The 22,500-nt window shown below is 33.3% G+C and overlaps 3 protein-coding genes across 5 annotated transcripts in view; 2 read left to right on the forward strand and 1 right to left on the reverse strand.

Moving 5' to 3' along the window:
• LOC147231441 (cGMP-dependent protein kinase 1-like) overlaps positions 1 to 313 on the forward strand; it is a 21,978-nt gene extending 21,665 nt beyond the window's left edge. For both annotated transcript variants that reach the window (XM_086152788.1, XM_086152787.1), the window contains exon 22: positions 1 to 313. This exon is cut by the window's left edge and continues 470 nt beyond it. The gene's annotated coding sequence lies outside the window, so the exon portion shown is untranslated.
• Positions 314 to 5,608: 5,295 nt separating this feature from the next.
• stc1l (stanniocalcin 1, like) lies at positions 5,609 to 9,878 on the forward strand. The gene is made up of 5 exons (XM_086153123.1): positions 5,609 to 5,835; positions 6,819 to 6,961; positions 8,072 to 8,179; positions 8,267 to 8,370; positions 9,460 to 9,878. Exons 1-5 carry the CDS (start codon positions 5,721 to 5,723, stop codon positions 9,743 to 9,745), a joined length of 756 nt encoding a protein of 251 aa, XP_086009249.1. The 5' UTR covers positions 5,609 to 5,720; the 3' UTR covers positions 9,746 to 9,878.
• An 8,357-nt stretch (positions 9,879 to 18,235) lies between these two features.
• fgfr1b (fibroblast growth factor receptor 1b) overlaps positions 18,236 to 22,500 on the reverse strand; it is a 26,393-nt gene continuing 22,128 nt past the window's right edge. For both annotated transcript variants that reach the window (XM_086152838.1, XM_086152840.1), the window contains exons 13-17: positions 22,030 to 22,152; positions 20,469 to 20,539; positions 20,097 to 20,234; positions 19,887 to 19,992; positions 18,236 to 18,724 (exon numbers count right to left, since the gene is read on the reverse strand). In XM_086152838.1, coding sequence (XP_086008964.1) covers positions 18,635 to 18,724; positions 19,887 to 19,992; positions 20,097 to 20,234; positions 20,469 to 20,539; positions 22,030 to 22,152 — 528 coding nt within the window. In that variant the 3' untranslated portion in view covers positions 18,236 to 18,634. The remainder of the gene's footprint in view (positions 18,725 to 19,886; positions 19,993 to 20,096; positions 20,235 to 20,468; positions 20,540 to 22,029; positions 22,153 to 22,500) is intronic.

The following is a 22,500-nucleotide window of genomic DNA, read 5'->3' on the forward strand; positions in this document are numbered from 1 at the left end:
GCATCATGCTAGCTCCCGTCTTGTCCACGCTACGCCGACAACACCCGGCTCTCCGTTACCAAAAAAAAAAAGGAACTCTAGCGGCAAAACGGAAGTTCTGCGCCTCGGTCCATGCTGATGACTCCTCTGTCCTTCCAGGGTGTCACCCTGATGGCCCCGTCTTCTTCTCAGTCCTGTATTTATGGTATCACCTGGATGCTAGGTGTTCAGTGGCCTCAGACCCGTCTTCTCTCCGCAACCTCGACTCCCGTCTCGAATGTTTTTATCTCGTATCTGAGTGTTGAGCACGAATAAAAATGTATTATTAATACCATTAATGGCTGGTTTCCCTTTTTAGTCAACCCAGTTGCCTGATGATGCTTTCCATGTGGAGCAGGTCTGGCTGGGCTTCGCTCTTCAAGATGATCCACAGAAAAGCCAAGGAGCTGAGCTATTATGGACGGCGGTGAGGAAACATCTGCCCTCTGCCGCTCGGACAGACGCCAGCAGCCTTCTGGAAGGGCAGGTGCAAATTATCTCCTGCTGCTTATACCACTAGCACAAACAGCTACATGCTAATTGATAATGTGATGCGGTAGATCAAGCCACGCCTCCTGGGTACCGACCCAATGAGAGAGTTGAAGGGACTCAGGAGAAATTGAGGTTACCATCATGGATAGGAAGAGGTTCCTAACTAGCTAGCTAGGCTTGCTAATTAAGAGCCATCCTCAAATATCCCTCATCGCAGATTAGGCTTATGGATGTAGAGATAGGGGCTAGGCTAGCTAGTTAGGAGCCATCTCCAGAGACCCCTGAGCACAGTAAGCCTATGGCAGCAGAGCTTGAGGCTAGGTGCGCTAGCAAGGAACCATCATCAGATAGCCCTCGGCAGACTAAGCCTCTAGCAGCATAGCTAGAGGCTAGGCTAGCTAGTTAGGAGCCATCTTCAGAGACCCCTGAGCAGAGTAAGCTGATGACAGCATAGCTAGTTGTTGGGCTAGCTAGTAAGGAGCCATCTTCAGATACCCTTCCTTACAGAGAAAGCCAATGGCAGCATAGCTAGAGGCTAGGCTAGCTAGTTAGGAACCATCTTCAGATATCCCTGAGCAGAGTAAGCTGATGGCAGCATAGCTAGCTGCTACGCTAGCTAGTTAGGAACCATCTTCAGATATCCCTGGGCAGAGTAAGCTGATGGCAGCAGAGCTAGCTGCTATGCTAGCTAGTAAGTAGCCATCTTCAGATACCCTTCATTACAGAGACGGCCAATGGCAGCATAGCTAGAGGCTAGGCTAGCTAGTTAGGAACCATCTTCAGATATCCCTCAACAGAGTAAACCTATGGCAGCATAGCTAGAGGCTAGGCTAGCTAGTTGGGAACCATCCTCATTGGGCAGTTTCCCAAGGGGGCGGGGCTTGATCTACTTGAGCGTCCCACCAGGTATCAACCATTATTATTTCCTTATTAAAGCTATCGCTTATCATTCCGGCTACTAGCATGTAGCTGTTAGCACTACAGTCTTCAGCAGTATCAATTCACGGCGGCCTACGTTTATTGTCTTTATTAAATATTATACTAATAATATATTATTTAAGGATTTTTCCTTAAATAAAGCATCTCGCCGCTCAGAAACCGTCACCGGATTTAATTTATCGGAGAACCACGACTTTCGCTGACGTTTTTTCGTCTCCCGATGGTTTTTCCACCCGTGGGTTTTCACCGCAGGGGGTTAATTATCGGCCAGGTTCCCATCCGTTAGTGTGTGTGTGTGTTTCCATGTGTGTGTGGAGGGTTAATGGCGGCCGTCGAGGGTCGCCGGTTCCAGTCGGAGGTGGAAATGTTGCTGGTGATCGGACGCTGATAAGACACACTTTTTTTTTTCCGCGTCCGGAGGGCGAGGGCAGGTTTCAGCTTTATCTAGGGACGCCATGGTAAATTAAATTAAATTAAATTAAATTAAATTAAATTAAATTAAATTAAATTAAATTAATTGAATTAAATCTATTTGTTGTTTTTTTTATATCTTTTTATGATTTGATGTAATGTAATTAAATCTAATTTTACTATATTGTAAATTACACTTAATTTAGTTTATTCTATTGTAAAGTGAATGCATTTCATGTGATTCTGTTCAATTTAATTTCAATTTAACTTAATTTTAACGTAGATTCATATTTCTATTTTTTCAATTCAGTATGATTTAATCTAATCTAATTGTATTTTACTTGACTACCATTAAATGTCATTTATTTTATGTGATCTAATTTGATTTTTTTAAATGACATACATAACAAAGCACTGTTAAATGTTAGAAATTAAATAAATCAAATTACTATCAAAATCCATTCTTGAATCTCATCTTTTTAAATTCAATATCCTTTAATTTAATCGAATGATAGTTAACTTCCAATAAATATTATTTACTGAATTTATTTCAAATAATTGAATCTATTTTTTTTTTGTATTATTTGTTAATTTTTTCAGTTTCATAATTAAAGACCAAGATAGATAAATAAAAAAGATATAAGAAAATATAGAATTAAAACATTGATATAGTCAAACTTAAATGATCGTAATCAATTTCGAAAAAATCTTAATCTGATTTCATGAATATTTTCAATAAAATTGGATTCATATCAGCATTATAATGTAACAAAATCAATAAAATACAGACTTTAAATTTCATAAAATGTATCAATAGACGAATCAACATGTTAGTGAAAAATAATAAAGTTGAACAAATACCTTTCAAAGGACAATATCTATATAGTTTGTTTTAAGATAGCCTTTTCTTGCAGTTGGATTGAAAACGACTTTATTATGAGACAGAATCAACAAAGCTTTTGACAAAAAAATATCTCAAATGTCAATAAACTACTTTTTGGAAAAAAAAACACAAATTGAAAAAAATGGTTTGTTTGACAAATTTAAATGAAGTTGGAGTCTAGTCCGCTTTTTAATGAAAAATATTGATAAAAATTGGATTGAATTCCACTTTATCATTAAAAATATAAGTTAACATTTTGATAAAGTTATCAGATGACCCAGATTGAAGACGTTTTTTTTTTCTTTTTTTGTTTCATGAAGAATTTAAACAAAGTTGTATTAAAAGTCAAATGTCTGGGACTGAAAAACAACTTGAAAAGAAACAAACGAGCTCGGATTCAACAAATGTCGAATAACTTTAAATCAACAAAAGCTTTCATTAAATGCGTCTCCAGTTGGAATCAATAACATTTCAAAGTGTTCGAGGGGCAAAATCAATAAAGCGGTGTTTGTTTACCGAACAGAATCAATAAAGTTTTATTGACAAACCAGTAAAGTTTAATGTCGTCGCTGGGCGGACTCGATAAAGCTGGATTCAAATCATCTTTTATTTTTTATGAGGCCAAAGTCGGACGTGGATAAAACAAAACCAGATTACCAGCAAGTACCAGCAAGTACTGCAGTATTTCCAAGGTTGAAGTACTACGCTGTGTGTCAAGGAATTTTTTTTTTTTTTTGTATTATTAACAAATATATACACAACAAATCTGCTTAGCCAGGGATGGGTAACAAACACATAAAAATATAGAAATATATATATGTATTTCTTTATGTGTGTGTGTAACCACCCCTGGCTAAGCAGATTTGTTGTGTATATATTTGTTATTAAAAAAAAAAAAAAAAAAACACGCCCCAAACACCGTCCTTGACAAACAGAATATATATATATATATATGAAAGAATGAAGAAGCCAGATAAAGAGTATAACTGGAATACTTTCTATGCACATGTACACAAATATTGAACTTTTTCTGATATAAAGTTCAATTTTCTTTTGCGAATGTGAATTTCCCCAAAGGTGGAACAAGTTGTACAAAGTCCTTTTCCTTGGTGCAGCTTTAAAAGGAAAGAAAAATGTCCTTATTCTGCTGCTGCAGTGAAAATACAGTTTTTATTGAGAGAAAAACGTGCACATTTCAATTCAATAGTTGTGAGTAAAAGAATAATGTGTCGAGTATTTTGAGTTGCGAATACATGCAATGACACGGATTGGCCTGCAGGGGGCGCTGAAGAGCGTCATTTTTTTATACAAACACACACATATATATATACACATATATGAATTATATTTAAAGAGTCATATAATACATTATTCTTTTATAAATATAAATATATATATGTAAGTAATCCATAAAAGTCTTTGTATGTTCATCATGTTGTGATTCCCCCGACCGCACTTCCGGTTTCCGGCCAAACCGCCCCGGTCAGCCGCGAGCGTGACTGGAATGACAAGCGCGGTCACTTCCGGTTCCGACCGCGGGTCTATTTATAGACGCGACGGCAACAACAGGCGCTGAGCCGCTTTTTAACGATATAAACGATTTTGGACAACTTTAAATACACACGACACCCTCCTGATAGCTGGGACGTACCTCCAAAATAAAAGCACATCCGGTTCCGGGCTGTAATTACGCCTACCGCCGCCTGCTGCTCTCGAGCCCGCGAGGGAACCGGAAACCGGAAGTGAGCTGCGCGTTCGGAACGAACGTTTCGATAATAATAATGATAAAAGTAATAACAAATGCTTTGAATTTTCCACTCCTTGTGTCAATTTTCAGCTGTTTTATATACGTTTTATTGCTTCGTTTAAAGGCACAACTAGAAATAAATTCATGAAAATAAAATTTAACGAATCACATCTTTAAGATTTTAAAGAAAGACAAGGAATTTGTTTCTCCACTGTCTAAACCCTGAGAGAACACTTGGAACATTTAGATTTTATTTATCTGTGAGTATTTAATTGGTCTTGTATAATTTCAGTTGTATTCATCTGATTATTGATTTACTATCATCATTATTATTATAATAATAAGCTTTATCTATGTATTATTACATTCTTTGTACATATTTGATTTTTTTTTTTTACTTTTGTATTTATAGTAGATATATGGTGATTTTCCATTTTATTTTTTATTTTCATTCATTTTATTCATCGGTAATACATTGTTACTTGATTAATTTATTAATTCACTTTTATTTATCAAATTTTCATACATTTTTATCATTAATATATTATTACAATAGATGCTAAATATAGTTCATGTTGTTATGATTAATATATTGTCATTTTCCATTTGATTTGAATCTTGAACTTTACTTCTTAAATTATTAACTTTTTCTTTCAAGTAGAAATACTGTGTTTTTATTTGCTTTTATAAATCCATTCTCCTTTTTCTCGCACGTACACTTTGTGTGTTCACTTGTGATATTCTTTCACTGTAAAATGATTGAAATGATGATTTCGCCAAAACATTAATTGGAACTGTGCTTTCGTCGTGTATTAGTGTTTGTTATTTTTTTTTCACTGTTTTTTATTGTATTTGTTTTAATAATTTCATGTTTTATTTCATTCATTTATTTTTTTGGTTTGTTTGAATGTAAAATCACTGTTTGAACGAAGAAAGTTGATTTTTTTTTTTCTCTCTTCCCCGAGGCGTTAAAAAAAAAAAAAAAAAAAAAAAAAATCACACTCCCGTTCCGGAAGTTCCGGCCGTCGCGCGCCCCGCTCCCCTCCCCCCGGTGGAAAACACTCGATGACGTCACAAGTCCCCCGACTCGCTCGCTGATTGGCTGCTCCGCGGATAAATAGAGGCGCGTGGGGCGCGAGACCGGACACACCGAACCGACGGGAAGCGGACGAGTGTTTCTCTCCTTTTTTCTCCTCTTCATCATCTTCCTCCTCATCTTGACCGGAAAACATGAACCCGGGCTCTGCGCTCCTCCTGCTGCTCCTCCTGAGCGCCGCCGCCTCCTTCCAGCTCCTGCCGGAGGAGGCGGCGCCGCGCCGGGCGAGGTTCTCCGCCAACAGCCCGAGTGAGTCCCGGAGCCGAGACGACCGGCGCCGAGTAGAGCCGATTGACGCCGAATAGAGCCGAGTACAACCGAGCGAAGCCGAATAGAGCCGAGTACAACCGAGCGAAGCTGAATAGAGCCGAGTACAACCGAGCGAAGCCGAATAGAGCCGAGTACAACCGAGCGAAGCCGAATAGAGCCGAGAAGAGCCGAACAGAGCCGAATCGCCTTGCACTGATCTATCCATGTTCTCCATGTTCTATTAATTTTCTGCCTCAGTTTTTCTGTTTTTTTCTGGATGGTCTATCTTTTTCTATCTTTCTATCGCTACTCTCTTGGTTCTGTCACTGTTCTGGATGGTTTATCTGTGTTCTTAAGCATTGTTTCATCTCTGTTTTCCATGTTCTATCATCGTCCCTTCTGTTCTGTGTCTGCTCTCGTCTCTCTAAAAAACCTTGAAAAATACTTCTTTATTTCTAAATATTGAAGGAAATATTAATATTTGGTAAATGCGTTTATCAATTTATCAGAAAAAAATAGCGTCACCAATAAATTCATATAAAAATAAGCCTAAAACGGCGAAATGTAGTTGAATAAATAAATAAATAAATGGAAAAGCAAAACGAAATTTTATGGAAAATTAGTGAGGGATTGTGTTTTAAAAGCTGGTGGGAAAAATGGGAGAAAATTACATTTAAAACTTAAAATAAGGATAAATGCAGTCTTTCCTAGAAACTGGGTAATTTCATTAGTATTGAAAAAAAAAAAAACAACAAAAAAGATAATTTGAATGAAATGAATAGCTGGGGAAAAAGTTCCCTCCAAACAGGAAATGCTAAAAAAAATATCAAAATCGAAATGTCAAAAAATGAACAAAAAAAAAAAAAAATCACAAAAAAAAAAACAAAAACATTAAAACAGATAAAAATGGCCTGAAATATATATATATAAAAGGACAGGAAGAGCAGCGAGATGAAGCTTTTATTTTGGCGGTTTGTTTCCAGGCGACGTGGCGAGGTGTCTGAACGGCGCCGTCGCCGTGGGCTGCGGCTTCTTCTCCTGCCTGGAGAACTCCACCTGCGACACCGATGGCGTGCACGAGATCTGCGAGCTGTTCCTTCACACGGCGGCAACCTTCAACACCGAGGTGAGGCGCCGTCGGATTTCCTGTTGGTTTTTTTTTTCCCTTCCAAATCGATTCTGGGTGAATCTGTATTTATTTTATTGAATTTTTTTTTTTTTTTGCAATTTCAGTTTTTTTTTTTTCGGATTTTTAAGTATCTTACTTTTTCATTTATTTATTTGCACATTTCAGCTATTTGTTTGTATTTTTTCTTCTTCTTTTTTTTAAACAGTGAAGGGATTATTTACCCCCATTTATCCCAATTTTTTTCCCTTCCAAGTCGAATCTGTATTCTTTTTTTGCGATTTCTGTTTTTTTTTCCAGATTTTTAATTTTTTTTTTCCTTTATTTATTTGCACATTTTAGCTTTGTTTGTATTTTTTCTTCTTTTTTTTCAAAACAGTGAAGGGATTATTTACAACCCATTTATCCCTATTTTTTACCTTCCAAGTTGATTCCAGGTGAATCTGTATTTTTTTCTTGCAATTTCTGTTTTTTTTTTTTCCAGATCTTTAAATATTTCATTTTTTCATTTATTTATTTCCACATTTTAGCTTTGTTTGTATTTTTTCTTCTTTTAAAAAAAAAAAAAACAGTGAAGGGATTATTTACAACCCATTTATCCCTATTTTTTCCTTCCAAGTTGAATCTGTATTTTTTTTTTTTTTGCAATTTCTGTTTTGTTTTTTGTATTCAGATTTTTTTTTCATTTATTTATTTGCAAATTTCAGCCACTTGTTTGTATTTTTTCTTCTTTCTTTCACTTTTTTTTCTATTTCATTATTTTTTTTGAAGATTTTTTTTGGCTAATGAATTTTCCCATTTTCCTTTTCAAATTATTTTGTCAAAATTATCCAATTAATTTATCAGTGTTTCTTTTAACAATTTTTTTAAATATTTATTTTTACATTTCTACCATTTAAAATAAATGTCAATTAACATAATATTTATATTTTTTTCAGAAAAAAATATTTATATATTTTATTTAATTATAATTTAATATATTTGGCATATTTTTATTTTCTAATCATTTGATTGTAGATCAATTGTGGAAATGTTCCCGTGTGTGTGTGTGTGTGTGTGTGTGTGTGTGTGTGTGTGTGTGTGTGTGTGTGTGTGTGTGTGTGTGTGCAGGGTAAGACCTTCGTCAAGAAGAGTCTCCACTGCATCGCTCAGGGAATCTCAGCCAAGGTTTTCCAAACCATCCGCCGCTGCAGCATCTTCCAGAGGATGATCGCCGAGGTAACACACACACACACACACACACACACACACACACACACACACACTCATGTGAAAGTGACTGTGTGTGTGTGTGTGTGTGTGCAGGTGCAGGAGGAGTGTTTCACCAGCCTGGATATCTGCAACGTGGCTCGGACAAACCCGGACGCCATCGGAGAGGTGGTGCAGGTGCCGACACACTTCCCTAACAGGTCCGACACACACACACACACACTACACACATAATACACACAAACACTACACACACACACAACCTACACACTCATACACTACACACTCATACACACACACACACACACACACACACACACACACACACTACACACTCATACACTACACACACATACACACACACACACACACACACACACACACACTACACACACAGAGATACACACTACACAATCACAATACACACATATTACACTCACAATAAACACACACACTACACACTCAAGATACACACAGTATAATCGATACACACTTGATACACGCACGATACACACGCGATACACACATAATACACACTCAATAAACACACGATACACACTCAATACACACACGATACACACTCAATACACACACGATACACACATAATACACACACTACGCATGCGATATACACACGATACACTCGATACACACATACACTCAGTTCTCACTCAAATCACCTGATACACACACAATACATCCCCATAACACACTTAATACACACTTGATACACAGTTTATGTACATTTATTACATAGTTTATATATTTATGTCCACATCTGACACAGATTAGATACATTTAATGCACAATTATACTTTATTACACATTTATATATGTACAAAAAAACTATATCTTAGTTTTTTTTTGTACTTAATACACATTTATTACACTGTTGACATACAGTTAAACACTTATTACAAAGGTAATACATTCTTTTTACACATTAATTAACAGATTAACCAGAATATACAGTTTATGTACATGAATGACACAATTAATATTTTACTTATATCAGTTTATTACACATTTATTACATAGTTAATATAGACTTAATACACAGTTATTACATATTTATGACACGTTATTATATGTTATTACACACTTACTCAGTTAATGCACCACATTTATTTTTCTTTAAAAAATGAAAATGAAGAAAATTTAAATAATAAAAAAAAAATACTTAAAATGAGACATAAACGATAAAACCACGTGGATAATAAATAAATCACACACACACACACACACGCCGGGATCAACAGCTCTCTATCGCCCCCTACTGGCCACCGCAGGTACTACAGCACGTTGCTGCAGACGCTGCAGGCGTGCGACGAGTCGACGGTGGCGGCGGTGCGTTCGGCCCTTCTGGCCCGCCTGGGGCCCGACATGGAGACCTTCCTTCAGCTGGTGCAGAACAAACCCTGCGCCGCCGCCGCCGCCGCCGCCAACACAGGCTCCGCCCCCTTCAGCAACCCGGCCAGCTGGAGGAACATGCCGGTGTTCAACGTGCAGCCGGGCTTCCGGGACCGGGACGCCACGCACCTCTTCGCCAGGAAGAGGTCGCTGGACGACAAGTAGACGGCGGGAGGCCGATGTTTGACCGGGGAGAAGTAATTTATTGGTGGGTGGCGGGCGGCGGTGGCGCTGGACGCCGCCGCCGCCCGACGCCCGGGTCTGGAAAAACCCTGGAAATAAAATCCTTCCCAAAACACAGCTTTCTGTTTGGTTCCTTCTGGAACAAGTTCAATAAATCCAAAAATATATAAAAAAAAAAAAAATGAAAATTGAGAAAAAACTGTTTTAAAAAAAAAACAAAATCAGAAAATTTTCAAGAACATTTAATTTATAAAAAAAAAAAGGGAAAAACTTGATGGAAAAAAAAAAATAAATAAAAAAAAATATGAAAAAAGTATTTAACAGACAAGACAAGAACATGAAAAAGATAACAAACAATTGGTAAAAAATAAAATAAAAAAAAAAACTGAAAATTTACCTGAAAGTGTTCAAGCACATTGAATTTAAAAAAAATGAAAAAAGTTGATGTAAAAAAATAAATAACAAAAATAAAAAAAATGTCGCAGGATTTAACAGATGAGACAAAAAAACATAAAAAAGATGAACAAAGAATTGAGAAAAAAAGTAAAAAAAAAAAATCTGAAAATTTTCAAGAACATTTAATTTATAAAAAAAAAAGGGAAAAAGTTGATGGAAAAAAATAAATAACAAAAAAGACAAAAAAATGTCACAGGCTTTAACAGATGAGACAAAAAAAACATAAAAAAGATGAACAAAGAATTGAGAAAAAAAGTTTAAAAAAAAAAATCAGAAAATTTTCAAGAACATTTAATTTATAAAAAAAAAAGGGAAAAAGTTGATGGAAAAAAATAAATAACAAAAAAGACAAAAAAATGTCACAGGATTTAACAGATGAGACAAAAAAAAACATAAAAAAGATGAACAAAGAATTGAGAAAAAAAGTTAAAAAAAAAATCAGAAAATTTTCAAGAACATTTAATTTATAAAAAAAAGGGAAAAAGTTGATGGAAAAAAATAACAAAAAAGAAAAAAAAATGTCACAGGATTTAACAGATGAGACAAAAAAAAACATAAAAAAGATGATCAAAGAATTGAGAAAAAAAGTTTAAAAAAAAAAATCTGAAAATTTTCAAGAACATTTAATTTATAAAAAAAAAAGGGAAAAAGGTGATGGAACAAAATAACAAAAAAGAAAAAAAAATGTCACAGGATTTAACAGATGAGACAAAAAAAAACATAAAAAAGATGAACAAAGAATTGAGAAAAAAAGTTAAAAAAAAATCTGAAAATTTTCAAGAACATTTAATTTATAAAAAAAAGGGAAAAAGTTGATGGAAAAAAACAACAAAAAAAAAATGTCACAGGATTTAACAGATGAGACAAAAAAAAACATAAAAAAGATGAACAAAGAATTGAGAAAAGAAGTTTAAGGAAAAAAATCTGAAAATTTTCAAGAACATTTAATTTATAAAACAAAAAAAGGGAAAAAGTTGATGGAAAAAAATAACAAAAAAGAAAAAAAAATGTCACAGGATTTAACAGATGAGACACAAAAAAACATAAAAAAGATGAACAAAGAATTGAGAACAAAAGTTTAAAAAAAAATCAGAAAATTTTCAAGAACATTTAATTTATAAAAAAAAAGGGAAAAAGTTGATGGAAAAAAATAACAAAGAAGAAAAAAAAATGTCACAGGATTTAACAGATGAGACAAAAAAAAAACATAAAAAAGATGAACAAAGAATTGAGAACAAAAGTTTAAAAAAAAAATCTGAAAATTTTCGAGAACATTTAATTTATAAAACAAAAAAAGGAAAAAAGTTGATGGAAAAAAATAACAAAGAAGACAAAAAAATGTCACAGGATTTAATAGATGAGACAAAAAAAAACATAAAAAAGATGAACAAAAAATTGAGAAAAAAAGTTAAAAAAAAAAATCAGAAAATTTTCAAGAACATTTAATTTATAAAAAAAAAGGGAAAAAGGTGATGGAACAAAATAACAAAAAAGAAAAAAAAATGTCACAGGATTTAACAGATGAGACAAAAAAAAAACATAAAAAAGATGAACAAAGAATTGAGAAAAAAAGTTAAAAAAAAAAAATCAGAAAATTTTCAAGAACATTTAATTTATAAAAAAAAGGGAAAAAGTTGATGGAAAAAAATAACAAAAAAAAAAATGTCACAGGATTTAACAGATGAGACAAAAAAAAAACATAAAAAAGATGAACAAAGAATTGAGAACAAAAGTTTAAAAAAAAAAATCTGAAAATTTTCAAGAACATTTAATTTATAAAAGAAAAGGGAAAAAGTTGATGGAAAAAAATAACAAAAAAGAAAAAAAATGTCACAGGATTTAACAGATGAGACAAAAAAAAACATAAAAAAGATGAACAAAGAATTGAGAAAAAAAGTTTAAAAAAAAATCTGAAAATTTTCAAGAACATTTAATTTATAAAACAAAAAAAGGGAAAAAGTTGATGGGAAAAAAAAATAAATAAAAAAAAATATGAAAAAAGTATTTAACAGACAAGACAAGAACATGAAAAAGATAACAAACAATTGGTAAAAAAGAAAATAAAAAAAAAACTGAAAATTTACCTGAAAGTGTTCAAGCACATTGAATTTAAAAAATATGAAAAAAGTTGATGTAAAAAAATAAATAACAAAAATAAAAAAAATGTCGCAGGATTTAACAGATGAGACAAAAAAAACATAAAAAAGATGAACAAAGAATTGAGAAAAAAAATTTAAAAAAAAAATCAGAAAATTTTCAAGAACATTTAATTTATAAAAAAAAAAGGGAAAAAGTTGATGGAAAAAAATAACAAAAAAAAAATGTCACAGGATTTAACAGATGAGACAAAAAAAAACATAAAAAAGATGAACAAAGAATTGAGAACAAAAGTTTAAAAAAAAAATCTGAAAATTTTCAAGAACATTTAATTTATAAAACAAAAAAAGGGAAAAAGGTGATGGAAAAAAATAACAAAAAAGAAAAAAAAATGTCACAGGATTTAACAGATGAGACAAAAAAAAAACATAAAAAAGATGAACAAAGAATTGAGAAAAAAAGTTAAAAAAAAAATCTGAAAATTTTCAAGAACATTTAATTTATAAAACAAAAAAAGGGAAAAAGTTGATGGAAAAAAATAACAAAAAAGAAAAAAAAATGTCACAGGATTTAACAGATGAGACAAAAAAACATAAAAAAGATGAACAAAGAATTGAGAAAAAAAGTTTAAAGAAAAAAATCAGAAAATTTTCAAGAACATTTAATTTATAAAACAAAAAAAGGGAAAAAGTTGATGGAAAAAAATAACAAAGAAGAAAAAAAAATGTCACAGGATTTAACAGATGAGACAAAAAAAAACATAAAAAAGATGAACAAAGAATTGAGAAAAAAAGTTTAAAGAAAAAAATCAGAAAATTTTCAAGAACATTTAATTTATAAAACAATAAAAGGGAAAAAGTTGATGGAAAAAAATAACAAAGAAGAAAAAAAAAATGTCACAGGATTTAACAGATGAGACAAAAAAAACACAAAAAAGATGAACAAAGTCTTGAGAACAAAAGTTAAAAAAAAAAAATCAGAAAATTTTCAAGAACATTTAATTTATAAAAAAAAGGGAAAAAGTTGATGGAAAAAAATAACAAAAAAGAAAAAAAAATGTCACAGGATTTAACAGATGAGACAAAAAAAAACATAAAAAAGATGAACAAAGAATTGAGAAAAAAAGTTTAAAGAAAAAAATCAGAAAATTTTCAAGAACATTTAATTTATAAAACAAAAAAAGGGAAAAAGTTGATGGAAAAAAATAACAAAAAAGAAAAAAAAATGTCACAGGATTTAACAGATGAGACAAAAAAAAAACATAAAAAAGATGAACAAAGAATTGAGAACAAAAGTTTAAAAAAAAAAAATCTGAAAATTTTCAAGAACATTTAATTTATAAAAAAAAGGGAAAAAGTTGATGGAAAAAAATAACAAAAAAAAAAAAATGTCACAGGATTTAACAGATGAGACAAAAAAAAAACATAAAAAAGATGAACAAAGAATTGAGAACAAAAGTTTAAAGAAATATATCTGAAAATTTTCAAGAACATTTAATTTATAAAACAAAAAAAGGGAAAAAGTTGATGGAAAAAAATAACAAAGAAGAAAAAAAAATGTCACAGGATTTAACAGATGAGACAAAAAAAACATAAAAAAGATGAACAAAGAATTGAGAACAAAAGTTTAAATAAAAATCTGAAAATTTTCAAGAACATTTAATTTATAAAACAAAAAAAGGGAAAAAGTTGATGGAAAAAAATAACAAAAAAGAAAAAAAAATGTCACAGGATTTAACAGATGAGACAAAAAAAAAACAAAAAAGATGAACAAAGAATTGAGAACAAAAGTTTAAAAAAAAAAATCAGAAAATTTTCAAGAACATTTAATTTATAAAAAAAAAGGGAAAAAGTTGATGGAAAAAAATAATAAAAAAGAAAAAAAAATGTCACAGGATTTAACAGATGAGACAAAAAAAAAACATAAAAACGATGAACAAAGAATTGAGAAAAAAAGTTAAAAAAAAAAAATCTGAAAATTTTCAAGAACATTTAATTTATAAAACAAAAAAAGGGAAAAAGTTGATGGAAAAAAATAACAAAAAAGAAAAAAAAATGTCACAGGATTTAACAGATGAGACAAAAAAAAACATAAAAAAGATGAACAAAGAATTGAGAACAAAAGTTTAAAAAAAAAAAATCTGAAAATTTTCAAGAACATTTAATTTATAAAAAAAAAAGGGAAAAAGTTAATGGAAAAAAATAACAAAAAAGAAAAAAAATGTCACAGGATTTAACAGATGAGACAAAAAAACATAAAAAAGATGAACAAAGAATTGAGAAAAAAAGATTAAAGAAAAAAATCAGAAAATTTTTAAGAACATTTAATTTATAAAAAAAAAAGGGAAAAAGTTGATGGAAAAAAATAACAAAGAAGAAAAAAAAATGTCACAGGATTTAACAGATGAGACAAAAACATGAAAAAGATTAATAAAGAATTGGGAAAAACAACAGTTTTTCTGAAAATGTTCAAGACCATTTAATTTGAAAAAATACGAAAAAAGTTGATGTGAGAAAATAAATAACAAAACAAAAATCGTCAATGGATTTAGCAGGAGACAAAAAAACGTGAAAAAGATTAACAAAGAATTGAGAAAAAAAAGCGGTTTAAAAAAAGTCTGAAAATTTGCTTGAAAATGTTCAAAAACTCTGTGACAAATTTAATTTTAAAAAATATGAAAAATGTTGACGTAAAAGAACATCACAGGATTTAACAGACCAGACAAAAACATGAAAAAGATAACAAACAATTGGAAAAAAATAAAGTCAAATAAAACTGAAAATTTGCCTGAAAGTGTTTAAGCACATTTAGTTTTAAAAAAATGGAAAAAGTTGATGTAAAAAATTAATAACAACACCAAAAAACATCAAAGGATTTAACAGATGAGACAATGAACATTAAAAAGATTAACAAAGAATTGAGAAAAAAATAAGAAGTTTACAAAAACGCTGCATGATTTAACATGTGATTTTCCAGAATACTCTAAATTATTTTCTGAAAATTTAATTTAAAATGATCAGGAAATCAACCAAAAAATCCCTATATAAAAGAATTTAAATTTAGAAGCCTACCAAAGGTATAAAAAAAATGCAGCAAAGAAAATATCAGAAAATTTGCCTCAAACATTTACCAGCTACAAAAACATGAAAAAGATAAACAAAGAATTGAGAGATTAAACAGCTTAAAAAAATCTGATAGTTGCCTGAAAATGTTCAAGAACTCTTTGACAAATTTAATTTAATAATAATATTAAAAAAGCTGGTCTAAAATTTTTTTTGTTTTTTAAAAACATCACAGGATTTAGATGATGAGATCTGGATATTCCAGAAAATAATCAGGAAATAAATGAAAAAAAATCCCTTAAATAATAAAACAATTGGAATATTGTCAAAAACATAAAATAGATTAATCTGAAACAAGAAATCCAAAACAAATTCAATTACAAATTTAATCAAAATCAAATCTGAACTGGAGGGAAAAAAAAATCTCCATAAAAATTGGGATTTTTGTTTCTGGGGCTGATATCACAAAAACAAACAAAAAAAAAGGAAAACAAATTGGTAAAAAAAAAAATATGTCAAAAAAAATAAATGGATAGATCTGAAATATTTAAAGAAACGCACAAAAAATTTAATTAGAAATATATAAAATTATGCATGAAATCTGTTAAATTTAGAACTGGAGGAGAAAAATAAGCCTCAAAAAAATATATGAAAATGATCATATTTTGGATATGGATGTTCCAGAAAATGATCAGGAAATAAACGAAAAAACAATTCCTTAAATTATAAAAAGTAATGAGGTGAAATTTGGAATATTGTCAAAAAAATAGATAAAACTGAAATATTAAAAAAAAGCACAATAAATATAATTAGAAATATATGAAAATCAGTTAAATGTTTAAAAATTCTGTCAAATTTGGAGCAAATTTTTGGACCCAAAAATATATTTTGTTCAAAAATGTCCTGTAAAATTTGATTTTTTTTTAACAGGCTGAAATCAGTAAAAAAAAGGGAAAAAAATTCGTCTGAAACTGATCAATAATTAAATTGGATTGAACAGATGCAATTTGGATTTTCCCAAATATTTTAAAATGATCAGGAAATAAAGCAAATAAAGTCACTGAAAATCATGAATAGAATTACTTGATGTTCAGAAAACTGTAAAAAAAAAAAAAAAGATTTTTTTTAAATCAGAAAAATTGGCTCAAATATTTCAAAAAATCAGCAACAAATTTAATAAACAAAATTGACAATCATTCAAATTTAGCCTGAAAGTGACAAATAAAATAAAAGTGGTTTAAACAGATGGGATTTGGATTGTCCAGAAATAATCTGGAATATTTTCTTACAATTAGATTTTAAGCGATCAAGAGATTAACAAAAATATCTCTGAAAATTATAAAAAAGGGAAATTTGGAAGATTACCAAACAACAGAAGAAAAAATTTAAAAAGTCTGAAAATTTGCCAGATATTTCCAAAAATTCAATGAGTTGAAATTCAAAAGCTTGCCAAAAAACAAAGAAAAAAAAAATAAAAATGAGGAGAAAAACATCAGAAATATTCACAAACAATTTGAAAAGATAAATACCTGCAATGAGGCATAAATATAAAATAAAAATGAAAGCAAAACCACAGAAGAAACAGTGACTGAAAACTGCAAAAAAATTCTCAAAATGAACAAAATTAAAACTTATTAAAATATCACACAACAAATGTAAAAAAGAAAGGAAGCCATACCATTCACAATTTTAAATCATCTAATATTTATGATAAATCACTTGAAAGAAAAAATTAGGACACTAGTTCTCATTTAAAACAGGAAGTAGAAAACAGCAGATGGGAAATGTAGAGGAAAATAAATTAAAAAAAAATAATAATTTGATTTTGAAATGAGAGTGTAATGTGACTAATTGACCAGCAGGGGGCGCAATCTCAACACTAACGGCTTTCACTTGTTATTCTGACGGAATTAAATAAAAAGAAAAAGAAAAAGAAATAAAAACGAAAAATTGCTTGGCAGAAAATCGACCAATTTATATTTTCATTGAAGAGTTCATTGAATCTATGATTTACAAAATTAAAACCCAAAAGACCGCTCAGCAAACAAAAGAATCCAATTTCCTTAAAATAAACTTAATTGATTAATCACTAATTCTGCAGGAACTGATAAAATTGATTGAAGAAAATAAAGTAAAAGAATCCAGTGACTAAAATTAAGGTGCACTTCTCATAACTGTCCACTAGAGGGCGACACCACACTCCACTTCTGTTTTACAGGTCTTTAAAACAGTTTAAAACACTTTAAAACAGAAATGCAAACAACAATTCATTTAAAATGTCTAAAAAAAAAATCCATTAAATAATGACATACGTTTTCTGACAATTGAAAAACCATAATAAATAAATGTCATACTATTAAAAATACAGAGGCTGCCTCCTTCTGATAACCACCAGCCGTTGACTTGGTAATAAATTCCCTTAAAGTTCCAAAAATTAACCGAAACATTCAAAAAATTTGTCGAAAATATCAGAATGGCACTATTTATTTTCGGGAATTTCTGAAACTAGAGGAGACTGTGGAATATACGTAATTTGAATCTTTTTTTCTTTTCCAAGTCGATGACATCATTATATTATTCGCCCAGCAGGGGGCGCTGTTTCTCAACAGCTGGAAGTTGGTATTTCTACTCACCCTATTTGTATCCAGATACTTATTTCTTCCACAGGGATACTTTTAGAGTATTTTAAAGTATAAGTAAAGTAGGGATAAAGTATTTACCTTTAGTAGTTCAGATGAAGCTCAGATGTTCCTCAACTAAAGTAAAGGTGGTACAAGTGGCACTGTGTACTCGAGAGTACTCAGAGTACTCGGAGTACTCAGCGTACTCGGAACAGAAATCAGGCGATGAGACCGGAGCAGGTTGTGAAAAACAAACTTTAATGTTGTTAATCTTTATACACAATCGGCTGGAAGCACTGGGCGGCGGCGGCGGCAGGGCATTGAGGGGGCGGAGCCAGTGTGGAGGGGGCGGGGCTCCGCAAGGCACTACGTTTTCAAAAACACGCATAAATGCTAATCTTTATCGCTTTTGCGGTTCTGAATAATCTTCTTCCGGATTTTCTTGTTTTTTTCAAAGTCGCTCGTCCGATAAAATCAAAGCTTTTATTTACAATATTCACAAAAAAGGGGGGGGTTTTAACTCACAACTCCTCTTTTTTTTTAGGGGTGGGGGTTCCTGAGGCCTCGCTCGGGGAGTCACAGGCCAGCTGTTCCTCACGTTGGGTGGGTTCTGGTGGGTTCTGGTGGATTCGGGTCTATGTGGAGTAGCAGGTCAGGTCCAGGGAGGAGGTGGAAGAGTCCAACGGGCAGTAGAGGACGGGGGGGACGGCCAGGTCCAAGTACTCCTGCGACGGGGGTGGCAGAGAACGCCATAGAACCTGGTTAACCCGGAGAGAAACCCCTGCATACGCCGACCGCTAGCTTAGGATGCTATCGGCGCAGGGTATGAGGTTGAGTAGGCGGCTAGCTAACAGCTAATGGCTAACAGTGGATTGTAGTGGATGGTTTCGCACGCTGGGCACATGACCAGCTGGCTGACTAGCAACCAACATCTGGGTTAGCAATCAGGCTAACTACCCGTCTCACACCAGGTTATGCAGTTACTGACTGGAAGGCTAACTGACGAGGTGAATATGAGTCAAACCAGCTGACTGATGCCAGCCAAATTGTTGGCTAACTAACCAGCTAACCCACCATCATAATGAAACTGGAAACTTTCTAGTTAGTTAGCAAAAAGCGTTGCTAAACTGATTAGTAAACAAACAGTCTTCATCTTATCAAGCAAAATTTGCAAAAAAACTAGCAAGCTAACCAACTGGCTAACTGTCAATTAGTAATTATTCAACTAACCAAACTCACTTGCAATTTCTTGCATGACATTTTTACATTTTTTTTATTGTATTTTTTTTTATTTTAATTAAATGTGTTTCTTATTTAAACTAATTCTAATGAAATTTCTAGCTCATTTAACATTTTTTTTAACTCATTTCAATGAAATTTCTTTCTATTGTAACATATTTTTTAAAACTAATTTTACTGAAATTTCTCATTTAACATATTTTTTGAACCAATTTTAATGCAATTTTTTGCATGAAATTTTTACTTTTTTTATAGTATTTGTTTGTTCATTTTAATTAAATGTGTTTCTAATTTAACACATTTTTTAAAACTAATTCTAATGAAATTTCTAGCAAATTTAACAGTTTTTTTAAACTAATTCTAATGAAATTTCTAGCAAATTTAACATTTTTTTTAACTAATTTCAATAAAATGAATGAAATTTCTTGCTAATTTGAGATCATTTCTCGCTAATTTCACTGGTATTCCACTAACTTGCTATCTAGCTTTACCAGATAACCGGTCATCTTGTGATATGGAAACAACTAGCTAAAAACCCGCCCAAATAGCTAGCTAAGGAGTCCACCAACTGCTTTTTGTCTGACAAGCCCAGGCTAGCTATCTCGTTACCAGCTAGCCAGGCGTTCACCCTGTTCATCAGCCGCTCACCTGGTTAGCGATTAGCGATAGCGTCCGGTCCAGGTCCTCCACCAGCTGCTGGAAGGTTGGGCGCCGCGCCGGGACGGCGTGCCAGCAGTCCCTCATCATCAGGTACCTGCCAGACGGCGAGGTAAACAAACTCAGAACATCTAACCAGAAGACGGCAGGCGGAGATCACCCGGTGGAGATGCTAGCGCATTAGCTTGGAGGTGGACTCACAGCTCCTGCGTGCACGCCGAGGGTCGCTCCATGCGGTGGCCTTCCTTCAGGAGCTTGAAGAGTTCCTCCACGGGGACGCCGGGGTACGGAGAACCTCCCAGCGTGAAGATCTCCCACAGCAGGACGCCGAAGGACCACCTGCGGGCGGGAGCGACCACAACACCGGAGAAGCTCAAGCTAGCTCGCTAGCTAGCCCCGGCTAGCTCGGCGAATGTCAACGGGTAGACTAGCGGCTACTGTTCGGGGCGCCATCTAGCTAGATGGCGCCCCGAACAGTAGCCGCGCCGCCGGTTGTTGACGGGTAGCAACAAATGCTAATGTTAGCGGCTACAACCTCCTGTGGCGACAGGAAGTCAGGGGGCGGAGACTCACACGTCGCTCTGGTGCGTGTAGACGCGGTCGAACAAAGCCTCCGGCGCCATCCACTTCACCGGCAGCCGACCCTGCAGGAGCACAACATAGAGATCGGACAAAGATCGGAGGAAGATCGAGCGAAGATCGTAGAAAGATCGGAATAAGATCCGAGGGAGATCGGACAAGGTTCAGATGATGATCAGAAGAAGATCGGAGGGGGATTGGATTAAGATGGACAAAGATTGGACGAATATCGGATGAAGATCAGAGGAAGGTTGGATGAAGATTGGATGAAGATCGGAGGGAGATCGGAAGAAGATTGTAGAAAGATCGGACAAAGATCGGCCGAAGATCGGAGGGAGATTGGATGAAGATCAGACGAAAATCAGAGAAGAATTGGACAAAGACCGGAGGGAGATCGGACAAAGATCGGAAAAAGATCGGACAAAGATTGCACATATATCGGAAAAAGATCGGACAAAGATCAGACAAAGATTGGACAAAGATCGGAGAAGAATCGGACAAAGATTGGATGAAGATCAAAGAAAGATCGGACGAATATCGGACAAATATCGGACAAAGATCGAATGAAGATCGGACAAAGATCAGAGGATGGTCAGATGAAGATCTGATGAAGATCGGAGGGAGATCGGACAAAGATCGGAAAAAGATCGGACAAAGATCGCACATATATCAGAAAAAGATCGGACAAAGATCGGATGAATATCGGACAAATATCGGCCAAAGATCGGACAAAGATTGGATGAAGATCAAAGAAAGATCGGACGAATATCGGACAAAGATCAGACAAAGATCGGACAAAGATCGGACGAATATCGGACGAATATCGGACAGAGATCGGACAAAGATCAGACAAAGATCGGACGAATATCGGACAAATATCGGACAGAGATCGGACAAATATTGGACAAAGATTGAATGAAGATCAAAGAAAGATCGGACGAATATCGGACAAATATCGGACAAAGATCAGAAAAAGATCGGACAAAGATCGGACAAATATCGGACGAATGTCGGACAAATATCGGACAGAGATCGGACAAATATTGGACAAAGATTGAATGAAGATCAAAGAAAGATCGGACGAATATCGGACAAAGATCGGACAAAGATCAGACAAAGATCGGACGAATATCGGACGAATATCGGACAAATATCGGACAAAGATCGGACAAAGATCGGACAAATATCGGACGAATATCGGACAAATATCGGACAAATATCGGACAGCGATCGGACAAATATTGGACAAAGATTGAATGAAGATGAAAGAAAGATCGGACAAATATCGGACAAAGATCGGACGAATATCGGACGAATATCGGACAAATATCAGAAAAAGATCGGACAAATATCGGACGAATATCGGACAAATATCGGACAAATATCGGACAGAGATCGGACAAAGATCAGACAAAGATCGGACGAATATCGGACAAATATCGGACGAATATCGGCCAAATATCGGAAAAAGATCGGCCAAATATCGGCCAAAGATCGGCCAAACATGGCCCTCGGCTCTCTGCATGCGTCTGCAGGCGGAGGCGGAGCTCCTCACGTTGGTGGTCTTCTTGTAATAGTCGATGTGATGAACGTCTCGAGCCAATCCGAAGTCCGCGATCTTCATCACGTGGTCTTCGGTCACCAGGACGTTCCTCGCCGCCAGGTCTCTGTGGATGCACTGCACGTCCCGCGAACAAACGCACGTTTAGAGCGAAAAATACATCTTGAAATTTCAATAACTTTTCTTGAAAATGATAAAAATTGATATTTAAATTCTCACAAATTTTATGCAATTTGCTGTGAATTTTAATGGCATTTCGTTCTCATTTTAACAAAAATTCTTGCGCATTTCAAAATCATTTCTCGATCAGCTGAACGTCGTTTCTCTCTAACTTTGAACTTGCTAAATTGGACATAATGATCTGCTAAATTTAACATAAATTCATGCTAATCATTTATTTTTTTTAATTTGAATGAAATTTCATGCTATTTTTAACCGATTTTTTTTCTACTTTGAATTACATTT

Source organism: Fistularia commersonii, chromosome 9, assembly GCF_037954325.1.
Source record: "Fistularia commersonii isolate RoL2024-O1a breed Wild chromosome 9, RoL_Fcom_v1.0, whole genome shotgun sequence".
Classification (NCBI taxonomy): domain Eukaryota; kingdom Metazoa; phylum Chordata; class Actinopteri; order Syngnathiformes; family Fistulariidae; genus Fistularia; species Fistularia commersonii.